The sequence below is a fragment of the Pyricularia oryzae genome, chromosome 3 (genome assembly GCF_000002495.2).
Source record: "Pyricularia oryzae 70-15 chromosome 3, whole genome shotgun sequence".
Classification (NCBI taxonomy): Eukaryota; Fungi; Ascomycota; class Sordariomycetes; order Magnaporthales; family Pyriculariaceae; genus Pyricularia; species Pyricularia oryzae.
This window is the reverse complement of record NC_017849.1, coordinates 1,761,942-1,784,534: the sequence shown is the minus strand read 5'-3', so window position 1 is coordinate 1,784,534 and position 22,593 is coordinate 1,761,942. Positions and strand designations below refer to the sequence as shown.

The following is a 22,593-nucleotide window of genomic DNA, read 5'->3' as shown; positions in this document are numbered from 1 at the left end:
CCCTATCAAGCTATATACCTTCGCCGTGGTCTCATGCCTGTCTTCTGCTATCGAGCACTACTCTTGACAGTATAATTCCTAAAGCTCTTCACGATTTGGAGGATAGGAGAAGACTGACCCCAAGGAGATAGCACTCCAAAAGCTCGGTAGATGGATAATGGTATGTGCTTGTCAGGCAACTTGCCAAAAGTAGATGTGGCTAGCTTTTGCTGACACCATACTGTACGCTCAGCCAATGCTTTGGACCATGTACTTCCTCAACTACTTGGAGCGCAATGCCATCGCCGTGGCAAAGATCAACAAGATTGAAAAGGACATGGGTTGAGTGACAGACACAAGTAGCCGCTCGTCCTGAGCATACAGTCTTGTCAGCATTTTGTTCGTCGGGTAAATTCTGGAGACTGTCTTGTCGAACATGTATATCAACAGAGTGAGACCGGGACGTTACATGGTATGTTGATCTCAACGCCTTTCAACTGTGGTTTTTGTCATGCTTCAGGCAGTTGAGGCATTTGCGGTGGCTGTTTTGAGCTATTTTGTCTTGCCAGACTCCCCGCTCGAGACAAGATGGTTGACCCCGGAGGAGCGGCAGCTCGCCCACAATCGGATAGACGCCTCCATCACCAAAAAGGGGAAACACGAGCACTCAGGAGGGTCTAAAGCAGGCCGTCGAGGATCCCATGGTGTGGAATTCTCCCCTCGGTCGTCAACACACCAGCGCTCGACAAGATGGTCGGCCACATCCTCGTCTGCCCGTCCCACCGCCTCGCCTGCATAGCCACCATGCTGGTCTCGTGGAGTTCGGGGCGCCTCAAGGAGCGCACCTGGCACATGACCATCAGCACGCTGGTGGCAGTGGCGGGCTTCATCGTGGCAACGTCGGTGGAGAACACGGCGGGCCGGTACGCGGGCATGATCATCTTCTGCAATGGCACGTACGGCGTCAACTCGCTCATGCTGGGTCGATGCGGCAGCGTGTGCGGCCAGATGCGCGAGAAGAAGTCGGCAGGCCCGGGTACATACCCGTCATGGCGGCGAGCGCGGCGTTCAGCGTGGCCACGTTTGGGATTGCGTGAGCGGGCAAGGTGGTGCTGAAGAGGAGGAATAGAGTGCTGAGGGCATTGGATGTCGAGACTAGAAGCTTTTAGGTCTACTGAGAAGATGGTAGATTGGGGGTAGGGATTTCTTTTTTTTTTTTTTAGGGGTTTGGAGGTGGAATTTTGCGACCAAGACGATTGGCCCTTCACGCCACCGTTCGTCGACATTTCAATGTCATCTGGTCAGACTTTCCTTGTTCCCGTGCCAGTCCCGGCAACAGAACGCCTGGCCAGAGCTGGGCCAAGCAGATTCGCTTTTGTCCCTCGGGAACACGGCACACTGGGGTCATTTGGAATTCTTTGTTTCGGCAGCCAGGAAAATCGCCGGCATACACGGTTGCGGTGCAACTAACCCCAATTGGAATGCAACAGCAACAGCATCTCTATCGTCCCAATCCAGGGACTCGTCATTCCTTCCTCCCTTTGTTGTTTTCAAGGTCCAGTCTTTCCGAGCTTTTGTTTTATTTATTTTTTTAAGTCCCCAACATCACGTCAACAAAACCATTCTCTCGACTCCCTAGCCATCATGGCATTTTCAGTTTGTATCACAATATATAAACAAAAATCGGTTCAAATCACACCAAAAAAAGAAACCTATAAACCTTGGCAACGAATAAAACAAGATGGCTAGTACCAGAAACATGCGGGCCAGGGCCAACCTTGCCCCAGTCCGCAGGGCCAGTATCAACTCGATGGATAGATTAGTGCGCCTCCCCCGAGAGATGCTCGACATGGTAGTTGATCACCTGGATGACGACAGCGTCGACAGGCTCACGCAGACTAGCAGGACGTTGCAGAACTTGGTGGGGTCTCGGACCTGGCACAAGGTCGAAGTCGCCTGCACAAACTTGAGCGACCAGGAAAAGTTGATCTGGCGGCTTGAGGCCTGCGTGACCGGCAAGCAAAAGAAGATGCTCACCGAAAATGGCGCCTACCCTGAGCACGACTTTGTTGATAACGACGACATACCGTGCTGCGCCAGCTATGTCCGTCAGTACATCATCAACGGCAGTGATGATCAAGCTTTGTACGAAGAGCGTACATGCAGACAATGGGTAGGGGTCACGCTCAATAATTTTGAAAATCTCAGGGTTTTGGAGACTTGCTGTCTGGATAAGTGAGTCTTGTCTTGCCTCTTTTCCCACTTTGGCTTTCGTCCCTGGCCACCTGGCAAAAGTCACCACTTGACATATAATTATGCTTGTTGTGCTAACCGCCAATATATTTTTTGGTTTCTTCTTCTTTTTATAGACACATCGCAAGCCGAATAGCAAACTTGAAGCAATTACATGCACTAGCTCTGATCAACTTGTATGGCCGCGACACGATTCCGGTCGAGATGGTCCAAGTCACCGGGCTTGTGCATCTCTGCATTTACAATGTAGAGTGCGCAAGGTTTGGAGAGGACAACGGCGTGACCTTGAGAATGCTGGGCGGTTCAGCCACGACCCTGCGCAGCCTGGAGCTGTTCCACTATCACGAACAGTGCAGCGAAGAAGTTGAGGTCCAGATGGACGGCATCGACTTTCAGCTCACGGCGCTCGAGTTCCTCATCATGTGCAGGTTCTGCCTCCGAGAGGCCAAGGCCATGCTCCAAGTGGTCGACTTCCCGTCCCTCGCCGAGCTGCACATCTACCAGCCCCCCGACGAACTCTCCGCCTTTTTTGTGACCCTGCAAGCCAGGTTTGGCGCGGTCCAGCAGCCCACGCTGAGGTTGTTGGAGCTCGACCTCAACGCCACCAGCGACCAGGCAATGTTTGACGCGCAGCGCCGCTGGCTCCGCTCCTTCACCACGCTCAAGTCCCTGAGGCTGGACCGGTGGGCGCCGCAGGCTCCCGCCCTCGACTTCTCGCGAGCCCTGCCGTCCATAGTCGGGCACCAGGGCCTGCGCAAGCTCATCTTTTCCCACCGCGACAGGGAGAGGGACTCGGAGGGAGGCCCCCAGTTCTACATACCCGTGCTCAAGACGGCTTCGGTCCTCACCCTGGCCCTGAACCTGCCGGAGCTGCGGTGGCTCGAGTTCGCGCCCGACCGGGACGACCTGTTTGAGACGGGCCGCGCGCTCTCTGGCCTGACGAAGCTGGAGTTTATGCGCTGCCGGCACCAAGAGGACGGAGACTTTAATTACGTTTTCAAGATGCTGACCAAGATCATCCAGGGCTTCCTCCGGGAAATGCAGCCCGATGAGACGTGGGAGGGAAAATACAGCCTGCGGTTGGTGCAGGCCGAGGAGGAGGGGGTTCAATACGATGTCGCCTCTCGGTTGCCAGAGGCTTGGGGCAGGAAGAGGATAATCACGAATCCCACCACGAAAAAGGCCGTTAGGATGCGGATGGCTCGCGACGTTGATCCGGCTTTTGTAGAAGATTCTGATCCTGTGTGGATCGACAAGGTCGGAAGGGACTGGCGTGTTGCCGATGAATGACATTATTATAGTCTTTTATTATTTGGTTGGAGATCTATGGATCGCTACTTTTTTTTAAAAAAAAGAAATTGTAAACTATTTCGTTGACCATTTTTTTTTCCAGGAGAACTTTTAGCAGCCGCCCGCCTGACGCTGGTACAATCGGCAGACAAAGCAAGTAGCATTAGATATAACCAAGGTTATACAAAAGAAAAGAATTATTAACAAGTTATCGTCCATCAATTTTGCATGATGAGCTCCGGAAAAAAAAAGAATTTGCCTTTCCAGTCTTTGAAGAAAAAAAGAAATCCCCCCCGCCCCTTGATAAAGCCCAAGAAAGCCACCTAGCACAAAAAAAAAAAAAAACTATCCCCTCCCATACAATCATGCGTTAAAATTGCCTAGACCTAGTTGATCATGATCTGTTGGCCGACGCTGGGAATGCCGTCAGCAATCACAAACAGGATGTAGTAGCCGGGCGGCGTGATGTTGTTGCTCGGGGGCGGCTGGACCATGAGGTTCTGGGCCGTCTTGCCGACGGCGAAGCCCGTGTGCTCGAGGTAGACCATGCGGTGACCCATGTGCACGCTGTGGGTGACGTAGCCGTTGTAGTACAGCGCGACCTTGACGTCCTTGACAGTGGCGCTGGGGAGGCCAAAGCGGACGTTGAGGACGCTGCTGCCGGCGGGGCCGGGGGTCATGTTGGTGCCGGACAGGGTCATGTTGAGTGGCCGCAGGTTCTGCTTGCCGTTGCTCAGGTAAGGGGGCGTGTAGCGCTCGACGCGGAACTCGGTCGCAAAGGGCGTGTCGGCGCTCACCTCCAGAATGGGCTGCTGGACGGGGTTGCTGCCGGCGATGAGGACGGTGGCGTCCTCGAGCATGATCGACACGGAGTGGTACATGCGGGGGATGGTGCTGGTCGCAGCCGTGGTGAAGCGCTGGCCGAGGGGCTGGGCGGGGTCGTAGAGGAGCGAGGTGAAAGCGGGCTTGTCGGCCACGCCAAAGCCCTGGGCTCCCTGGTGGGCGCCGTTGACAAAGAAGACGGTGCCGTCCAGCATGAGCACACCCTCAGTCATGACGCGTCCGTCGGGCATGGCGTCCATCTCCCACTTGGGGTTCGCGTCCAGTGGCTTGATGCGGCCGCAGGAAGGCTCGGTGGGCGCGGTAACGTCCTGGTAGGGACCGCCTCCGCAGATCAGGATGTCTGGGGTGTAGCCGTTGGCCTTGGAAAGAGGCAGCATGACGGAGCCGCCGGTGTTGGGGTAGGTGCGGTAGTCACCGGGAAGCTCGGGCATCTCCTTGACAACGGTGCCAGTGGTGGCGCCGCTGCCGACGCTGAAGATCTGCGAGATCTGGGCGGCGAAGATGAACAGGTTGCCGTCGTTGAGGAGATGGATGAACGGGTACATGTAGTATGGCTGCGCCCTCTCGAGGAGGTCCATCTTGACGAACTGACCAGACGAGACTCCGTTGCGGTCGAGCATCTCGTAAGTGGGGTTGTTGTTGGACGCATTCTCGGGGGCGAGACCGTTCAAGCTACCGGAAGCGACAAAGACGCGACCATCAGGCAGGGTCTGGGCGCTGGGGTACCAACGGGGAGACGACAGCTTGTTGCCCGGCTCATCCCAGCCTTGGCCATCCATTGACGAGTTGTCCAGCGGGCGGGTGAGGTAGCGGATGCCGTCGAAACCATCACCAACGTCTGGCGCCAGCCAAGGCAGCGGCGCGTTGCCACCAATCGACATGAAGCGACCATTGGCGAGAGGGGCACCGCCAGAGCAGAAGGAGTTGGTCTTGTACGACAGCGGTACGGCCGTGTTTGTCTCGGGATCATACTCGGAAGAGTAGGCCCAATCTCCGTTGGGCAGCTTGAGCTGGGTGAACGACTCGACCTTGTCCAAGAAGAAGACCTTTCCGTTGGGCAGCAGACCACAGTGCATAGCAGGAACACCCGACTCGCCCACAATCTTGAAGGAGCCAGGGTTGGCGTTGGCGGGAGCAGCCTTGGGTCCAGGAGCAGGGAGATGGGGAGGTCCAGTGCAGTTACCGCTCTGGCAGCCATCTCCACAGTGGGCAGCGCCGTTGCCGCAATATCCGTACATGGAGCAGCAGTTGCCCGCTGCCCAGTTTCCACATACCGTCTCGCCGTACTGTTGACCGCAGGAGCCGTCCTTAGTGACCTGGACAGAGGGGCTGGGGGTTGATGAGGCGATGCTGCTGGTGCTGCTGCTAGAAGAGCGAGATGCGGTAGACATGGTGGTAGCCTGAGAGCTGCTCATGGATGATGAAGAGGAAGAAGAAGAAGAAGAAGAAGCAGAAGCAGCCGACAGAGGGGGGTAGGCGCAGTTTCCACTCTGGCAGCCATCGCCACAGTATGTTGCTCCAGTACCACAGTATCCGTACGCGGAACAGCAGTTTCCACTGGGCCAATTGCCGCAAACAGTGTTGCCGTTCTGCTTGCCACAAGAGCCATCAACAGTTGACTTGGCACTGGGAGTAGAAGCGGCGGCGCTGCTGGAAGAAGAGGAGCTGCTGGAAGAAGCCGTGCTGCTGGACGAAGTAGCAACAATAGCAGTGTTGCCGCCGATGGCAGAGCTGCTGGAAGAGGAACTGCTGGAAGAAGCCATGCTGCTAGAAGTAGCCATGCTGCTAGAAGTAGCCATGCTGCTAGAAGAAGCCATGCTGCTGGAAGAAGTAGCAACAACAGCAGTGTTGCCGCCAATGGCAGAGCTGCTGCTGGTGGCGGCAGCGCCGTTGGCGGAGGAAGAAGACTGTCCAGCGGGTGGGTTGACGCAGTTTCCGCTTTGGCAACCAGAACCGCAGTGAGCAGCCGTGTTTCCGCAATATCCGTAGCTGGAGCAGCAGTTGCCCAGAGCCCAGTTGCCACAGACAGTTCCGCCGTTGGCGGCACCGCACTTTCCGTCAGTGGTTACCTTTTGAGTTCCCGGGAGTCCTGTGGCAGCAGGCGACGAGGAGCTGGACGAGGAAGAGCTGGGCGATGAAGAGCTGGAAGACGACGAGCTAGAGGAAGACGACGAGCTAGAGGAAGACGACGAGCTAGAGGAAGACGAGCTTGACGACGAGGAGCTGGATGACGACCTGGAGGACGATGTAGTCGAAGATGAAGAAGCGCCAGCCGCCGAGTTGGACGGGGCCGACGAAGATGAAAGAGTGGATGCCGACGAAGTTGACGAGGCCCCCGCATAAGAGGCCGACTGGGCGTTCAGGCAGTTGCCGCTCTGGCAGCCGGTACCGCAGTAGACATCAGTCTTGCCGCAGTAGCCCCACTCGGAGCAGCAGTTTCCGCTGGGCCAGCTGCCGCAGATGGTGTTGCCATTCTGCTTACCGCAGCTTCCGTCCTTTGTCGGCACGCCGGTCTGCACGGCCGAGACCGAGCTGATGGTGCTCGAGGTCAACGACAAAGCGCGGACCGTAGAGCTCGAAGAAGAGGTCGTCGACTTGGAGCTGGCACCCTGGGCGGTCAGGCAGGGGCCGCTCTGGCAGCCATCGCCGCAGTAGGCGCTGGTCTTTCCGCAGTATCCGTACTTGGAGCAGCCTAATATACTGTTTAGCCAGGCATACTTTTGCAACAGTTGAGCTAACGGTCCCCACTGGGCTGCCAACTCACAGGAACCACTGGCCCAGTTGCCACAGACTTTGCCGCCGTGCTGGGTTCCGCAAGAACCGTCAGTGGTGACAAGGCCTTGTCTCTTGCCGAGGCGGAAGTGCGCGTGTTGTGCCGGTGCCAGCCTGAAGCCGGCCGCAAGGTACTCCCTCTTCTCCAGTGCCTCATGGTTCCAGTTGTGCTCGGCCGGCATTTCGATGTTGGCGTAGCATTTCGTACCCTCGCAGTGCTGGCCGCGGAGACACTTGTTGTAGGTGTCGGTAGGGCTGCAGCTGGGCTGCACCCAAGTGAAGTTGATGTTGGCCGACGCGAGCGAGGCCGCCGCGGTTAGAAGGTAAGCCAGGCGCAACATGGTGTAGAGAGCAAGCCTCAGTCCCTGGGATCGGCGAAAGATCGACACGAGATCAATCAACAGCGAAAACTGGGCAAGGTGAGAGTTGGAGCTCTCAAAATTATATATAAACAAAGGATTTAGAAAAAAAAAAGAAAACGAGTGACTATTCACGCAGAGCCAGATTACCGTGCGTTTGTCAAATGAGTGGCATGCCAAGAGTAACGGACCTGACGATGGTTTCGTTTCTCTGGGCAGATTAAAAAAAAATTGTAAAGAGCGCTAATGAACCGGGAGCTGAAGCCAAGAGCCTGGTGTCCTGTACAACCCAGTGATGAACAGAAGGGAGTTATTGGGAGATTTAATAGGATCGGAGCGGCGCGTGTGATGGCACCGGAGACATGCCGAGGAGTTGCGCAGAGCGGCTTGCAATCCGAGCAACCACGAGCGGGAGATTAAACAGGGTACGTACTGACAAAAGACGCGTAAAGCTCTTGTCGCCCACCGGCGCCGCCAGGGTCGACTATCTCCGCAAGGTACTTCTTCAGCGAGCGGGGTGCGGGCAAAAGGCTGCAGTCTTGGAATGGCGTGATGTACAAGTCAACGGTAATAGACCCCTGATCCGCCTTATTCCTACTGCCTCATGGATTCGAAACCAGCATCCCCAGCTTGCCAGAAACCCAATGGCTAAGGATGGGCGTTACCAAGCTTTGCCGTTTAACCCAAAGTAGCGCGCTTGCACCATGGTAGTCAGGGGCTATCCAGCCTCTAGCCTCGTAACGCTGGTATACCATGCGACAATTTTAGCAGATGCATGCTCGCTACTTTAGTCGCTCAGACTAGCGCGTGGTTTGAACTGCCCCAAGCTGCAGAAAATGAGTCTAAGCGGAAATTAGGGGCAAAGAAGAGGAGAGGGATTTTTTTTTCTCGGTGCGGAGGTGTCAAATGCCAATTCCTTCTACCAGAGGCTTCTGGTGGGTTCAGATGCGGAAAAACAAACTTTGGGATGAACACGAGGTGGCAGATCCCCTTGTGCACGTAGGGCTACTCGTAGGGCTTACCAGACGGTAGACAAGGCTGCATGAGGCCAGTATCCTCGTAATTCTTTCTTGACACCAGTGGAGTTGGCAGCGGGGGTCTAAACCACCCAAAGCTGAGCTTCCAAGACCCCTAAGACACGCAACCTGCCTTAGGCAAGGTAGGTAAACAGCTCAGGTCGCGACAGCCCAGCCGTACGCATTCGAGTGCCAACTTGGCAGCACCAAAGTGCTAACCCCAGACCTAACCTCAGCCATCTTCAGCTACGAGTGCTTACCCCTATCATGTAGCCCCAATAACTGGTCAAACTGGCAGTGGTTCACAACTGCCGAGAATCTTGAGGGCTGCACATTGGTGTCGGTTTTGCTTACTGTTTTAGGCCGAAGGATCTGTAAGCGAGTGGCTAACACCTAGCTGCTGAATTCCCCTGGTGTGAAGAGTTTTAGAAACGAACTATTCATCCCGTCGGCATATACTCGTGGCGATTCCCTGCCAGGAGAAGAAACCGAACCCGACGGTATATGGCTTGCCTTGCCGGCTTAGTTCCTTCGTGCTGCTGTGTCAAGATCACACCGTCGACACGTTTCACTTGTGATTTTGTACCAGCTGGCTCGCCTGCTTCGGCACGCATGGCATTTGTGACCCGCTATTTCCGTTTGGCAGGCGCCATTCCACGGGGATCAGACCATGTTGCCCGCGCCACGGCTACACGAGAATGTTCAAAAAGGGTGGTGGACAGGCGCTGGAAGTTGCTGTGAACGGTAAAAGATGGTATAAATATAGAAAAAGAAAAAACGCTAAAGTTTATGGTCTGTGTCCAAGAACTGTTTTATGTCCAATGCCCCAAAAAAAGAATTTCATGGCCGGTTGCTCTTGCGCTGGTGGACCGAGCGGGCTGGGCCCCTTTCGGATCCGAACGTCGTGTTCTTCAATGTAATACCCGGATCAATCGAATGCAACCGTTATAGACGCCACATTCTTGCCGCTGACCTCAATACTCTTCCCCTTATCTGCGCCTTCTGTGACTTCCAACTCGAGAGTCTCCCCCGGCCAGAGGGTGACGTAGTTGTCGGACCATATTACCGGGTTCACATCAGCCCCCGTGGCGTCGACGAGGTTAAGCCTCACAAATACTGCAGGCACAGTTGCTTTGTTTTCGACTATAACAGTGCGGGCGCCGTTACCCTTGGCAGAGGCCTTGGTAGATACTTGCACTTCCGCCTCCTGCATCTTATTCAGCGCGGTAAAGTCGGCATACTTGGTGACCGGAGTGTGATACCATGTGGAGTCGCTCCAGTCAAGAGTATCGGTTCCATTGGCAAGCCAGTAGACGTTCCGGCTCAAGGTCGTATTCTTGTCATCCGCCAATGTTAGTCGCACCAACACGACATCCTTAATTCCTCGGATGGCGCTCGCGAGAGACGCGACAACCTTGCTCTTGTTTGGCTCGGTGTCAACCTTGCCCCCCGCCGATGAGATCAGCTTGCCATCGAGGGAAATGATTTGAACCGCGACATTGCGTGTTCCGCGCTTGTCCAACGATTTGTTGATTACGTATACGGATCCCTTGACATAGTCGTAGGCGACATGCTCCGTTCTCGCTCCGACCTTGGCGCCAAAGTAGGATCCCGCAGGGTGGAGGTAGTAGTCGAACAAGTTCCAATGCAAACTAGGCCAGGCATTGTTGAGCATCCAGTATATAAGACCTGTAGCTGGTCGCTCGGCGTTCCAGCGAGCAGCAAAGCCCTCAAACTCGGCTCGCGTCGCCTCGTAGTCCATCATCTGGGCTTTCAGGAGGTAATCGTCCAGTGAGTCGGCCATGGCAGAACCCTGGCCACTGCCACCACCTTGTCTATTGACCAAGGCCTCGTTGTAAATTTCGCGTGTGAAGAATTGTGATCCCTCGTTGGACATATGGTAGAGTCCCTTTTTGGGTTGCTTCCAGAGATCGTCCATGTCCTTTGGAGACAGAAACTTGCGTAGGCTGCCTTTCTCTGGTGTGCCGACACCGGCTCCAAGCTCTGAGCCGAAGCCAAAAGCAGCGCCCTTACGGTTTTTGGAGTCGTCCGTGTCGTACCAGTAGTTTGGTGGAACCCAATCATACGGACCTTCCATCTTCATGCCCGACGGCCCCAGCAGCTTGGGGTATCCACGTTTCGATGCAGAAGCAATGATGGGCAGTTGCCAGTCTGCCGCCTTGAAAGCATCGACGTAGAGTTTGGTTGCTCTGTCATCAGGCCAGTAGTCACTACCAACCAAGAAGGTTAGCATGCTTGGATGGCTCTGCATCATCATGGCCTCGTGACGCATGCTGGCTGCGGCTATGTTGTAGTCGGCATCGCTATAAACTGGGGGCGGTTGGATTGCAAGGTCTTGATTGTAGCTCCATGCCTCCCATTTGTCGCAGCACTCCCAGCCTGCCATCACCATGAGGCCTAGGCGGTCGGCAATGTCGTACAACTCTGGGTGCTCCTGCTTGCCCTCGAGTCGGACGGTATTGTGGCCAAGATCGAGCATGTACCGCGCCTGAGCCTCAAACTTTGCTGGGTCCCAGCGCAGGAACATGTCGGCGCTGTATCCTCCACCAACCACCTGGAACGGCTGGCCGTTGACGTAAAAGATGGTGTCGTTGAATTTGTTGACCTGCGAGGTGACGGTGCGGAAGCCGAATGTCCGTTCGGATGAATCTGCGAGTTCGCCCTTGACGGACACGCTCAGGTGGGCCGAATACAGAGGCTGTGCGCCCCAGGTCTTGGGCCACCATATCCGCGCATCTTGAACGGGAATGGTCAAAGAAAATTCGCGCGACTCGAGAGGGCCGATATCGAGGCTTTGTTGACCTTCGTACTTGTTGCTAGTGGAGGAGTTGCATGTCACGAGTCCTTGAACGTCAATGGTAGCTCGCTGGTTCTCAAGGTTTGTGACAACCGCCTTCAATGTGACATTACCGCCGCCTTGACCAGATGGTGAAGCCATGCCAGTGACGACGCGGTAGTCGGTCACTGAGGCACCGCGTGTTTGGTGGACCGTTACATCGCGCCATACGCCCGTGCCGTTGTCGGCAGGGTAAGGATTCCAGTCGACAAAGCCCAGGGCAAAATCGTAGTTGTAGTTGGTGGGGTACACCCGGATGGCGAGCACGTTGTTGGTACCGACGAGGTTTGTAATGTCGAATCGCTTCCCAACATACGAGCCGGCGTGCTCCGTCTTGTCGGCCAGCTGGTTGCCATTGAACCAAACATCTCCTTTGGGGGTGATGCCTTCTGTCTGCAGGAAAAAGTGATTACCGCTGCCTGACGCGACGGCTGCAGCATCAAGGGAGAACTCTTGGCGGTAGATCCAGGGCACGGAAAAGCGACTTGCGTCGACCTTCTTGAGATTGTCGGAGAAAAACAGGTCAGTATCATTGTAGACGCCGGCCTGGATGAGACAAGCCATGAGCGTGCATTTCGACACGTCAATCTGGTACCACGAAGATACGTCTGCCCCAGACTTGGACAAGACCGAGAGGTCATTGCCGGCTTGGGCTGTCGACTGAATGCGCCAAGCAGGCACTGGAGCGGCAAGGCCCATAGCGGTTCCGATCATATTTGCCGACCCATACCCGTACCCATGGCCCCTGGTCAGCCCGACGGCCAAGCCGGTGACCAGCGCAGCTGTGAGGACTAAAACCATTGCAGTGATAACCCACTTGTGATGGGCCAACTTTGCACGAAATGTGGCGTGGCTGGCATCGGGGAGGACTGCTTCGGAGCTGACGGGAGGAACCTCCTCCGCCTTTGTATCTGGCGTGTCATGATCGCTTCCCCGCTCCATGGCGGCGCGCCTAGTTGCACGAGGCACCTGAATGTCACGTTTCTTTTCTTTGTGCTTTCCAAGACACTGGACCAGAGACCAGACCGTAGTGGTTCCAGTCGGGCCGGTGGTGCTGAGACCCGCCTTGAGAATTCAGGCCGCTGCGACAATGCGAACAGCCAGCCACACGGTCCCTGCAAAGCGGCAGAGAAGGTCAGAAAGGTGCCTGGAAGAGCGATACCTCAGGAAAGCGATAATGTTCACCCCGAGTCTTTACTTTTTTTTTAATTCGAAGTGAGCCCCTCGCCTAGCAATCTGTGGCGGGCGCCGATCTAAACTTTGCCAAGTAAATGGGCGGGGTTCAGGAACCGAGTGAAGCCTATAGAGGCAGCACAGGGGATAGCGCAAGGAATGGAAAAAAGGGAAGGAGCGACGAAGGGTGAGTATAACGATGATGATGAGTGTCTGAGGAAGATTTTTTCTTTCAAGGTTCAGCGACGAGCAGCCAGCTAATTAAGAAGTGACGGGAGGCCGGCGTGAGCCGACACCATCTGCAAAAGGTACCCATTTCGACTGTCGTACTGACGGCTCGATTTTGTGATGTTACGGATGGTCGCGGTCGGGCCCGCAGCAAGAGCTTTTTGCGTTACTTTAGTCTTGGGACGGTTGCAAGACATCGAAATTGCTCGGAAGGAGCGAGAGTCGGCTCAGGTTCCCCCGCTAAACGAATTGGGGCAAGCTCGCTGCGCCTAGGGACACTTACCGGCTGCATCTCGGGCTAATGGGGCACGTGAATATCACGTGAGTTCCCTCGATGGTAGTAATGTGACAGGCAGGGACGGCATAATATCTTCCTGTGTAGGGTATAACAATCTTGAAGGTTTTCGTCTGATGCTGATGGCCAAGATTGATCAATGTCAGAAATTCTGTAGCTCCAGCCACGTACCTGCATATGTATGATGTGCTCTCCTTTGCGCTTTAAACCCGCGTAATTTATCCCGCTCCAATGAGTTACAAGGCTGAAATGAGCCATCACCACTATTTCTAAGCTTGTACCGATAATTCTCCCTCTTGTCTTTATTTTTCAAAGCTAAAGGAAAGGAAAACGTGGGAAACAGGATATCTCAGCTGTGTTAATCCGCCAAGAGCAAAATGGGACATCGTGTCAAGCTCCGCGTCTTGTTAGTCTATATCCGGAGACCCATGTTCTTGGCGGCAATCTACCGGTACTCTCAGGTCGGGGTTCTCCACTCTCTCATACAACGTAACACCAAATGCCGTTGCTACCCCATTGTTGTTGTTTTTCTATCGTATGTTGTGGACAGCTTCCGACATGCTCATCACTTGGACAGAACGTGCATTCTCACAAACCGGCTAAAATGGATCTTCAAATTCAGTGCTTGGGTTACCATCCGAAATGATCAATGCGTCTATTTCTCGAAGGGTCCAGGGACTCGGACCAGCTTGGCAGGTGTCATTGCGCTCATTAGTGCCTCTCAACTCTGCACCTACCCAAAGCCCAGCCAGCCCTTGGATTGATGCTCAGCTACCCCGCTTGCCCGTCTGCTTGCTGCGGGGAGACAAGGGAAAATGCTTGTTGGCCAGTCTGAAACCCGGCACAGCTTCAGACGAAGACACCATCTCGTTTATGTCCTGATCACATCTCAGGAAACCGCAGACTTTTCGTTGGCCGATGCAAATACCGATGGAGGGAAATCCAATCGGCTTATTGACTGACCGACTTGGCCAAGTTGGCAGCGTCACCTGAGTGCTTCTCCTCGACCATTGTTGCAAATCGCTGCAACTACATCCAAGATCACGATTCGAAGCAGTGGCGGGGAAAAGCCCATGCAAGCACTTAAACAATTCCTTGCATGGCCCCCAAATAATACGGCATTTTCGGCTATGCTATTTATTTGCAACCAGAGTTCTGTGTTCCAGGGAAATACATTAAGCCCATGCGTCTATCAATCGGGCGAATCCGTAGAGATAGTCGATCAGTCGATTGCGACGGCAGAGTGATCTCGAATTGTTGCATACCTTGCATATGCATGTGTGCGCGCCCAACAACGGGAACAAAACCCCGTGTGCAACCCCTGACAGCTCTGCGCGGGAACCTCAAACCCGACCGCGACTGCACGCGAGCCCCTGATTGACCGTGCAGTAGATTTTCCCGCGCCTATAGCCGTGACGTTGCGGCTCAGGAACAAATGTGTTGTAGAAGAGACAGTTCGTCAACGGGGCCTGAAGATGATTGAAAGATGATAAAGCGCGCGTTGGCCCTTGCGGTTGCATACAACCTCATCTCGGGCTGGTCCTCGATGTTGTCGTCAACTCTTGAAACAAAATTCTGGCACCATCCGTACCAACAAAGGTAGCGAATAATTGACGCCAGTTATCATGTCGAACTACACATTAACACCCAAGTTCTACTCGAATCCGGGGGTGCCTCCCAAGCCACCGGTGGAAAAGTATCTTCCGCCGCAGAAGCAGAATGAAGACCCGATGCAAAAACTGCGTAGCGCGAATACGGTCAACATGTCGGCCGAGCTGTTTGAGAAGCTCTATCTGCGGGAGGCAAGGCACACAGGACTCAAAGATAATCATCAACAACAAAGAGTCCAACCAAGAAAATTTGGGGACCCGACCCCAATGTGAGTTGCCCCTGATTATCTTTGCGGGTGGCCTTCGTGCGTATAAGATACTGACGACTGAGCGAAAAAAAGAGGATATATCGGTATCGTCATTGGCCTCACGCCACTGTCGTGCGATTTGATGGGCCTTCTCGGTGCTGGTGGAAGCGCAGCAGGCATGTAAGTATAGAGAGTAGTTTGTAGAACCACTACATTTCAATGCCCGCCACTCGCCACAAGAACCACGGGCTGACGTGACCACCCGGCCAGCGACTCATACTACTTCTTCGGCGGTCTTCTCCAGATTCTTGCCGGGCTGGGCGAGTGGTTCCTCGGGAACACGTTTCCCTCCATCTTCTTCACCACCTTTGGCGCCTTCTTCCTCTCCTTCGCGGCGACCCTGACGCCCTCCTTCGCCGCATTTGCCACATATGCCCCGGACGGCGCGCCATCCTCCGCCGGCATGGACACGCAGGCCTTCAACGCCGGCTTCGGCTGGTTCACGCTGTGGATGGGGGTGCTGTCCGTGCTCTTCCTGGTGTGCTCGCTCCGAACCAACGTCGTGCTCGTGGTCCTCTTTGGCGCCCTGGTCGGCACCTTTACGAGCCTGACGGGCGCGTACTTTATGCTCGCCAGCGCGGCCTCCCGCAACGCCGCCGCCGCCGTCGCCGCCGTCGCGTCGCGCACCTCGGCCGCGACGGGCACCGTCGTGCAGGCCTCCGGGGCGGCGGGGCTGGCGGCGGCCCGGACGGCGAGCAGCTTTGTGCTGGCGGGCGGCGTGTGCGCCTTTGTCGCGAGCATGGCCGTGTGGTGGCTGCTGCTGGCCGCCATGCTGGACACGATGGAGTTCCCCATCACCATTCCGCGGGGAGACCTGAGTCGGTGGATCAAGCCGAGGCAGGTGGGCAGGGACGAGCCGAGGGTGTATGTTTAGTCATCATTTGTTGTTGCTCGCGCGCTTTTTTTCCCATGTATTCTTTTTCTGGTATGATTATCTTTATGACTCTTGATGAGGGTGCCGTGTCCTAGTATCGGACTATACTTACAAATCTGTCAGTGTACTACCAGGCAATACTATGACATCACTGTGATATTTTTGCAAGTTGGGTTGTTTCTAAGTCTGAACATGGGTGTCATCTCGATAACACTTTTCACTGGATGACTGCCATAACTCTATGCGAGATTGGCTTTGGGGTGCCCACCCATGCCAGCAGTTGTCCCATCTCGCTTGCTGTCAAAATCGATGCCTTGACACCCCGTTGGCGGATGTAGATGGGACGACAAACGGTCTTTCAAATGTCAAAAAGTGATGAAGTCAGTGCGCCGTTTTTGTCTCCTCCAAGTCTAGCGTTCCCGGCTTTTACCCGGCTTGATCTGTTTTGTTTATTTTGCATGGCCTTTCTTTTGCTTTCTTTGGATATTGCTTCCTCCTCTCCCTGGAGCCTGGATCTCGGCCCGCTTCCTAAAATAGCAGGGCTCTCCTGAAGACAGCATGTCTGCCTTGCCGTTGCGCCAAAAAAGGCTGTGTCGGCGCCGCAAGAAAAGGAGTGCAGGAAAAGAAGTACGCCCAAAAAAGACATGCGAATCATCCATTCACCCGTTTGCCACAGACGTACCTCGTCCTGTGAAGTTTTGTGGCGTAAATTCTTTCCCCCGGGATCATTACTATTCGTGGAGGCATCAAGATGTCATTTGTCATTTGGCCTTTGCACGTGTTGAGAACGGAACAGACAAAAAAAAAAGAACGACAGGCTTGGGAATATTCGGTGACCTCCAATGGAGATTTCAATTCTCCGCGGTGCCGAAGTCTCGGTGTGGCTGGTCGACTTGCACTGTTGCCTCCTTCGCATTGCTTTCCGGAAATTTATTGTGTAGTGCGACAAAAAAGGAAGGCTGGGAGTAGTACGCGTCCTCGAATGCTTTAGCTCTCCCGTCTTTGTGCCGTTTTCCCCTATTCTTTTTCTTTCTTTCTGGTTATGTCTTTTCATAGGACCAGGTTCGATTCCAGAACTAGGCCTAGACTCACGGAACGCTTGCCGGTCGATGATCATTATGCCATTCTGCTTGTTATTTTTGGCGGTTGATCGGCGCTGTCACTTTGTCTTAGTAGATACAACGGCGCGCGTACCTTGTTGTTACATGACCTCCGCTCCAGAACTGCATCTTGCAAGTCGTGGCTCGCGGCTTTTTTTGCCATGTTGTGGCTTTCGGTCTTTTTTTGCACATGGGAATTTGTTTTCAAGGCGTATTCGTAGCCAAAAAAAAGGGGAGGGGGAATGACTGCATTGGGTCTGAGGTCTCACTCACTTCATCGGAGTGGAGTGGGGAGCGCTGCTGCCACTAACACCAGGGCTGATGACGATCATAACTTCATCCCATCCACAATTTTGGGCGCCCTCGGGAGCCAGGGATCATCTGCGGAGGGAAGCCTAGTTGAGACGAATACGAGTGTGTAAGCCATACCTTTCTGCCCATCAAATGCGTAGAGGTGAAGCAGTTTGGTTGATGGAGTGCACACCATGATCCATTAACATCGATTGACAAATCCGTACAATCCGCAACACACACAGGACGAGCCCGACGAGGCGCCGGAATCCTTTGCACAACTGCGGACAACCCGGCTGCCCGACGAGAAAAATTCGGTCAAAAAAAGCAAAAGCAACCTGAGCATGGCTTGAGGGAAGGGCAGAATGCGCGGAATTCCATGACGATCTTCCCAATACTAGGAGATGTCTATTCTGGGTGTGGAAAAAAGAAGAAAGAAGAAAGAATTGCCCCTTGGTGAGGGTAACCCCGGCTTGGCCCAGGGAACATGTCGAGAAGAAACATGTCTTATATCAATGCCCTGATCTTAGATCTTGACCCTCCAAGCCCATAATCATTGCCATAAGCCGTGTGTCTAATCTAATCGTGAAGCCAGATCCAGGTCCCCGGTTCGGCCAGATCTATTACTAAATTTCCTCGAAGCCGCGCACCACCTTTCTGGTCTTTCAGGGGTCCGAGAAGGGAGAAAGAAAAAAGAAAAAAAGTAAACAGGACATGGTTCTGCAAAACCGCGCTTCGGCATTCGAGTCTTTATTCCACACCATCCTTGCATAGGTACCTGGGTGGCCTGGGTTGTCCTACTACACATAACACATTCTCTTCCTCTTTTGTCTCTCGTTTATACAGGCCCCCATCTTTCGGTTTTTCCCCCCAAAAGGTCACCTCACCCACACCTCAAGTCAAAGGGCCGAAGGGAGTTGCGGGCAAAGAGGCAGCACAGCAAAAGACAAAAAAAATACACACAGCAATCATGCGCGTTTCGGACGTCTTAATCGGCAGCGCCGCGTTGGCCAGCGCAAAGCCATGGGGCCCCATCCGGTGGGACACGGACCCGACGAAACAATTCTCGCTGGAAAAGCTCATAGACCTGACCCCCTTTGACGTGAACCGCTTCAAGCTCAAGTCACCGTCGGAGCTCCTCGCGCAGTTCAACAGCACCTCCCGGGTTCCTGCGCCGGCCGCAGACAAGGCCGACGCACCAGTACCAATAGCAGCGCCGCCACGAAACTCGACGGGCAAGGTCGAGCACAACGCCGACAAGACGAGCGCCGGCGGGCCCTGCACGCAGCCGGCGGTCCGGCCCGAGTGGCGCAACATGAGCGAGCAGGGCCGGCGCGACTACGTCAAGGCGGCCAAGTGCCTGGTGGACAAGCCGAGCGAGGGCAGGTTCAAGGGCTCGCACAACCGCTACGAGGACCTGGTGTGGGTGCACCACCAGATGACGGACCAGCTGCACGGCTTTGCGCAGTTCCTGCCCTGGCACCGCCGCTTCGTCAACGTCTACGAGACGGCGCTGCGCGACGAGTGCGGCTACCGCGGGCCCATGCCGTGGTGGGACGAGACGCGCGACGCGGGCAACTTTGCCGGCGCTCCCGTCTTCACGCCCGAGTACTTTGGCACCGCCCCCGTGCGCACCCGCGACGGCCGCGGCGGCTGCATCACCGACGGCGTCTTTGCCGGCATGCTGGTGCACATCGGGCCCGGCACCACCTTTGAGGAGCACTGCCTGTCGCGCGCGGTCGACGAGTCCCTGACCAGCGAGGTCAGCCAGGCCACCATCAACCAGGTGCACCGCCAAAACAACTTTGAGAGCTTCGCCGGTCTGATCGAGGGCTGGCCGCACGCCTATGGCCACAACGGCGTCGGCGCCGTCATGTCCGACGTGGGCCCTGCGCCCGGCGACCCCATCTTCTTCCTGCACCACGCCTTTATCGACCGCAACTGGTGGCGGTGGCAAAACGAGGACCGCGACAGCAGGGTCTACGAGCTTGCCGGCAGGGTCAACAACAGGGACAAGCGCATCACCCTCGACTACGTCTTGACCATGAGGGGGATCCAACCCGACGTCACGGTCCAGGATGTCATGGATACATATGGAGACACGCTTTGCTACACTTATGACTACTGAGCTTGATGAAAGCATATTTTAGGCATTCTTTCTATTTACATTTCTTTTGTTTTATTGGGTTCAAGGTTTCCTTTGTCGTTTTGTTTTCTCTCTCTCTCTCTCTCTTTCATTTTTTTCTCTTGTCTTGGGAGTGATGGGGCCCAAGACTGTTCGCTTCATACTCGAAATTCCTTTCTTCGTCCATATATAGGTATACTTCTTAATACCCCATTAGCCTGCCAAGTCAGCCTTGACCTACGGTTAATCTTAAACTCTTTTTTATTTTATTTTTTTTCTTCCACTACAAGAATACATGTGATGTGCCTCAACTTGCGCTTCCCTCGATAAGAATTCGAGTCCTTCGGGATCGACACACGTGCTCGAGTACGGGGGAAGAAACCTTCATTGAACCTTGTGATTAACGTCAACCTGGCTTGCCTGGGAACAAGGATTACCGGCCCGAAAGCCAAAAACTATCGAAAGAAAAAGCTACAACAAGCTTATGTAAGGAGAGCAAAAAGCAACCGCAGTGGCTGCCTGATGCGGAATATTGCCATTATGCATCAGGCATTCATAATCCAAGCATCGCCAAGCAAGATCCTCGCTTTTTCTTCTGGTAAGCCCTCGCTAATACTCGGGGGCTGGGTTCAGCCTTCCAAATAAGCGTGAAGCAAGCTGCCATGAGAATGGTTGCCGCTTACCCCTCATCCCAAGTCCCAAGTCCGTTGGTTCACTCTTTTGCTATCCGATATATGGCACCTCCAACGTGGCAGTCTCTAGAATTTTTCAGAGTTTCGATTTAGGTGGACCTTCATCTCTACTGAACCTGGTTACCGGTGCTTTGGCATTTTATTTCCGTGGAGGTTTCTGGCTATTTTGATGAGCATGTTGATGGTATCATTTCTGATGATAGCATGTTATGATACTGTGCCAGGTATTTCTATCTCCATGGAAATTCCGTGGAGCTGTCGGCATGTGCCAGCAAATGAGATGCTGTAGATGGAACTTGTAGGTGGGAGAAGGCCTAATTAAAGTTGTCTCATAGCATAAAGTTATCATCAGAGCACAAATAATTATTGCAGGGCAGTGAAAATAAATCAAAAGGAGGCCAGAATCAAAGAATTCGATGCCCAGATAGATTTGAGCGATTTGAGCTGGCAAAAATTGCTCAAATTGCTCATGTCTGCCACCAGTTTCGTGTAAAATGATTCAGACTCACGAGTTACAAGTGCGTAAAGCCTGCAAGTAACAATGAATTATACCTACAACAGGCTCTTATGATATGGCTGTTACATGCGTAGACGTAGAGACTGGAGGAACTCTTGATAACTTCAATACGTGTCTGTCTCGTTTGTCTGCATATAGTCTAGCTACTGAATATTCTTGCAACTCAGTGATATATTCGCTGACCGTGGCCAAAGATCCTCTGTCATCACCGACGCAACGCAATTTGACTGACAACACCATCCCATGGCAATCCTTCAACCACCAAATTGTTCCAGTCAGTGACCCCCCACTTCTCAAGCTGTGCAGCTGTAGGAATGTGCACCTTGCATGGGTTTATCAGTTCGACGTCCCTCAGCTCAACCTCCGACCCCTGTCGGATCTTCCTGGCCATGACCCGCACGTTGAGCTTCTCCTCCCCGTCCACGTTGTCCAGCTCACCTAACTTGATCTCAAACCCGCCGTGGTCCCGAAACCCGAGCCGCCTGTACAGCTTCGCCGCCGCCTCACTGCTGCTGTATAGCGCCGCCCACTTCGTCACCCCATCGCCCCGCTGTAGCCTGATCCCCTCCTCCACCATCGCAGCGCCGATGCCCTTGCCTCGGTGCTCCGGGTGCACGCACAACATCCGCAGCCACAGCATCATGGGCTCGTTGCCCCCTTTTGCAAGGCTGTCTTGGCACCGCAAGTTGTAGATCCTAAAAGCCGCGTCACGGAAAGCGTCGCCGGCGTCGTGGTCACCATTCTCGGCCCCGCCGCCGTTCCGCTTCTGTCTCTTGACCTCCGCCTTTAACTCAGCTAGCTCCTCTCTGGTGACTGTGATGTCTCCACTGCCCAGCTCACCATCGACCGAGGCGTTGTGGTATGACCACACGGCCAAGCCGACGACTTGGTTGCCGCCTGGGAGCACAAACACGAGCACGTGCCCGGACTCGACATACCTCTGGAGGAGGTCGCTCAGGTAGCGCTTGCGAGTATTGGCTCGGTAGGCGGCGGCGTGCGCGGCGCTCTTGCCCAGGTGGGGGTTGCGGAACGTCATGACGGGGATATCGGGCGTCGCGGCCACCACTAGATCAACGATGCCGTCCAGGTGCAGTGTGTGGTCGGCTCTGCGTATCGTGCCACAGTGGTTTGAGGGCGGCGTTGGATCATATTTTAGGTGGCTATAGTGCCAGGTCCGAAGGATCCCGTCGTCCCTTGGCGCGGCCATGTCGCTGGCTAATGGTGGTGCGTCTTTTCCAGGGGTTTCGTCTGTGTCTTTGCCGCCATGATCTCTCCCGTTTTGAACAAGGCCTGTGGCTGTTTTATGGGGCGGAGTGAACTTGATCTCGGGACTGTGTTTGGTGAAAAATTTCGTTAGCTCATCCGCAATTCTGTCTGCCAAGAAAACCGTAGCAACGTAGGACTTTCTCCTACCTTGTAGATGGAGAGTGCAAGAGGTTCCTCCGGACAACGGTCATCTTTATTTTCCCGGCCCGAGCCTCGTTCTGCGAGTGTTCCATAGGCAAAATCTCAGTAATCCCGAACTCGTCAAAGGGAAGAGTCGAATCAGACGTAGAGCTACCCTACAACAGAGGTCTGTCCTAGAAGGCATGTCGTATTTCTGCAATCTCGTCTGCCTCAGCTGGGTGCGAGATTATCCTCAAGGTATTTTTAAAAGCAGCAGGCGTGACTACAACATCTTACGTTAGCGCCTTCCTAATCAGTTTGTTGTCACATCGTGCTGTGCTTGGTTGTTCAAACATGGAAGGACCAACCCAGATAAAGTAGCAAGACAAGGAAAGGGTGTAATAAGAGTGCTTATATAGGAGGCAGTCAACTTGGCTATAATGTAGGTGCTCAAACTGTTCAGTCGTTCTTCAGGATCATCAATAGTATTGGTCTCGTGAGGTAAGCTGTCTTAAGTCAAAATCCGTTATGCCCCAGAGCCATCAAGGAGGGGGTGCGGACACCTCCCCGAATCATGGCTCCACCAATGATAACAGCTCGTTTTGAGTGAATTCTTTTGCTTCGT

The 22,593-nt window shown here is 54.2% G+C and overlaps 7 protein-coding genes across 7 annotated transcripts; 3 read left to right on the top strand and 4 right to left on the bottom strand.

Annotated features, from left to right (window-relative positions):
- Positions 1 to 729: 729 nt before the first annotated feature.
- Positions 730 to 3,522, top strand: MGG_16709 (uncharacterized protein; the record flags this gene model as incomplete). Its single annotated transcript, XM_003711648.1, has 3 exons — positions 730 to 1,025; positions 1,750 to 2,135; positions 2,396 to 3,522. The coding sequence occupies 3 exons, from the start codon at positions 730 to 732 to the stop codon at positions 3,520 to 3,522; spliced, it is 1,809 nt and encodes a 602-aa protein (XP_003711696.1).
- An 89-nt stretch (positions 3,523 to 3,611) lies between these two features.
- MGG_05865 (glyoxal oxidase) lies at positions 3,612 to 7,599 on the bottom strand. The gene is made up of 2 exons (XM_003711647.1): positions 7,130 to 7,599; positions 3,612 to 7,057 (listed from the first exon to the last, which is right to left on the bottom strand). The coding sequence occupies exons 1-2, from the start codon at positions 7,476 to 7,478 to the stop codon at positions 3,909 to 3,911; spliced, it is 3,498 nt and encodes a 1,165-aa protein (XP_003711695.1). The 5' UTR covers positions 7,479 to 7,599; the 3' UTR covers positions 3,612 to 3,908.
- Positions 7,600 to 9,440: 1,841 nt separating this feature from the next.
- Positions 9,441 to 12,311, bottom strand: MGG_05864 (exo-beta-D-glucosaminidase; the record flags this gene model as incomplete). Its single annotated transcript, XM_003711646.1, has 1 exon — positions 9,441 to 12,311. One exon carries the CDS (start codon positions 12,309 to 12,311, stop codon positions 9,441 to 9,443), a length of 2,871 nt encoding a protein of 956 aa, XP_003711694.1.
- Positions 12,312 to 12,799: 488 nt separating this feature from the next.
- Positions 12,800 to 13,062, bottom strand: MGG_16708 (uncharacterized protein; the record flags this gene model as incomplete). The annotated part of the gene is made up of 2 exons (XM_003711645.1): positions 12,800 to 12,946; positions 13,054 to 13,062. The coding sequence occupies 2 exons, from the start codon at positions 13,060 to 13,062 to the stop codon at positions 12,800 to 12,802; spliced, it is 156 nt and encodes a 51-aa protein (XP_003711693.1).
- A 1,571-nt stretch (positions 13,063 to 14,633) lies between these two features.
- Positions 14,634 to 15,857, top strand: MGG_05863 (uncharacterized protein; the record flags this gene model as incomplete). Its single annotated transcript, XM_003711644.1, has 3 exons — positions 14,634 to 14,944; positions 15,017 to 15,103; positions 15,194 to 15,857. Exons 1-3 carry the CDS (start codon positions 14,691 to 14,693, stop codon positions 15,855 to 15,857), a joined length of 1,005 nt encoding a protein of 334 aa, XP_003711692.1. The 5' UTR covers positions 14,634 to 14,690.
- Positions 15,858 to 18,218: 2,361 nt separating this feature from the next.
- On the top strand, positions 18,219 to 19,376 carry MGG_05862 (tyrosinase; the record flags this gene model as incomplete). The annotated part of the gene is made up of 1 exon (XM_003711643.1): positions 18,219 to 19,376. One exon carries the CDS (start codon positions 18,219 to 18,221, stop codon positions 19,374 to 19,376), a length of 1,158 nt encoding a protein of 385 aa, XP_003711691.1.
- A 1,289-nt stretch (positions 19,377 to 20,665) lies between these two features.
- Positions 20,666 to 22,552, bottom strand: MGG_05861 (uncharacterized protein). Its single transcript, XM_003711642.1, has 4 exons — positions 22,337 to 22,552; positions 22,144 to 22,251; positions 21,996 to 22,066; positions 20,666 to 21,913 (listed from the first exon to the last, which is right to left on the bottom strand). The coding sequence occupies exons 2-4, from the start codon at positions 22,171 to 22,173 to the stop codon at positions 20,788 to 20,790; spliced, it is 1,227 nt and encodes a 408-aa protein (XP_003711690.1). The 5' UTR covers positions 22,174 to 22,251; positions 22,337 to 22,552; the 3' UTR covers positions 20,666 to 20,787.
- Between the last annotated feature and the right edge of the window lie 41 nt (positions 22,553 to 22,593).

Bases quoted from the DNA above. Each gene is read 5' to 3' on its own strand.
- MGG_05865 (XM_003711647.1), bottom strand. From the start codon at position 7,478: ATGTTGCGCCTGGCTTACCTTCTAACCGCGGCGGCCTCGCTCGCGTCG. The intron at 7,058-7,129 runs GTGAGTTGGCAG...ACAGTATATTAG, and splicing joins CAACTGGGCCAGTGGTTCCT to GCTGCTCCAAGTACGGATAC.
- MGG_05861 (XM_003711642.1), bottom strand. From the start codon at position 22,173: ATGCCTTCTAGGACAGACCTCTGTTGTAGG. The intron at 22,067-22,143 runs GTAGCTCTACGT...GAACACTCGCAG, and splicing joins GGACAGACCTCTGTTGTAGG to AACGAGGCTCGGGCCGGGAA. The intron at 21,914-21,995 runs GTAGGAGAAAGT...CACCAAACACAG, and splicing joins TTGCACTCTCCATCTACAAG to TCCCGAGATCAAGTTCACTC.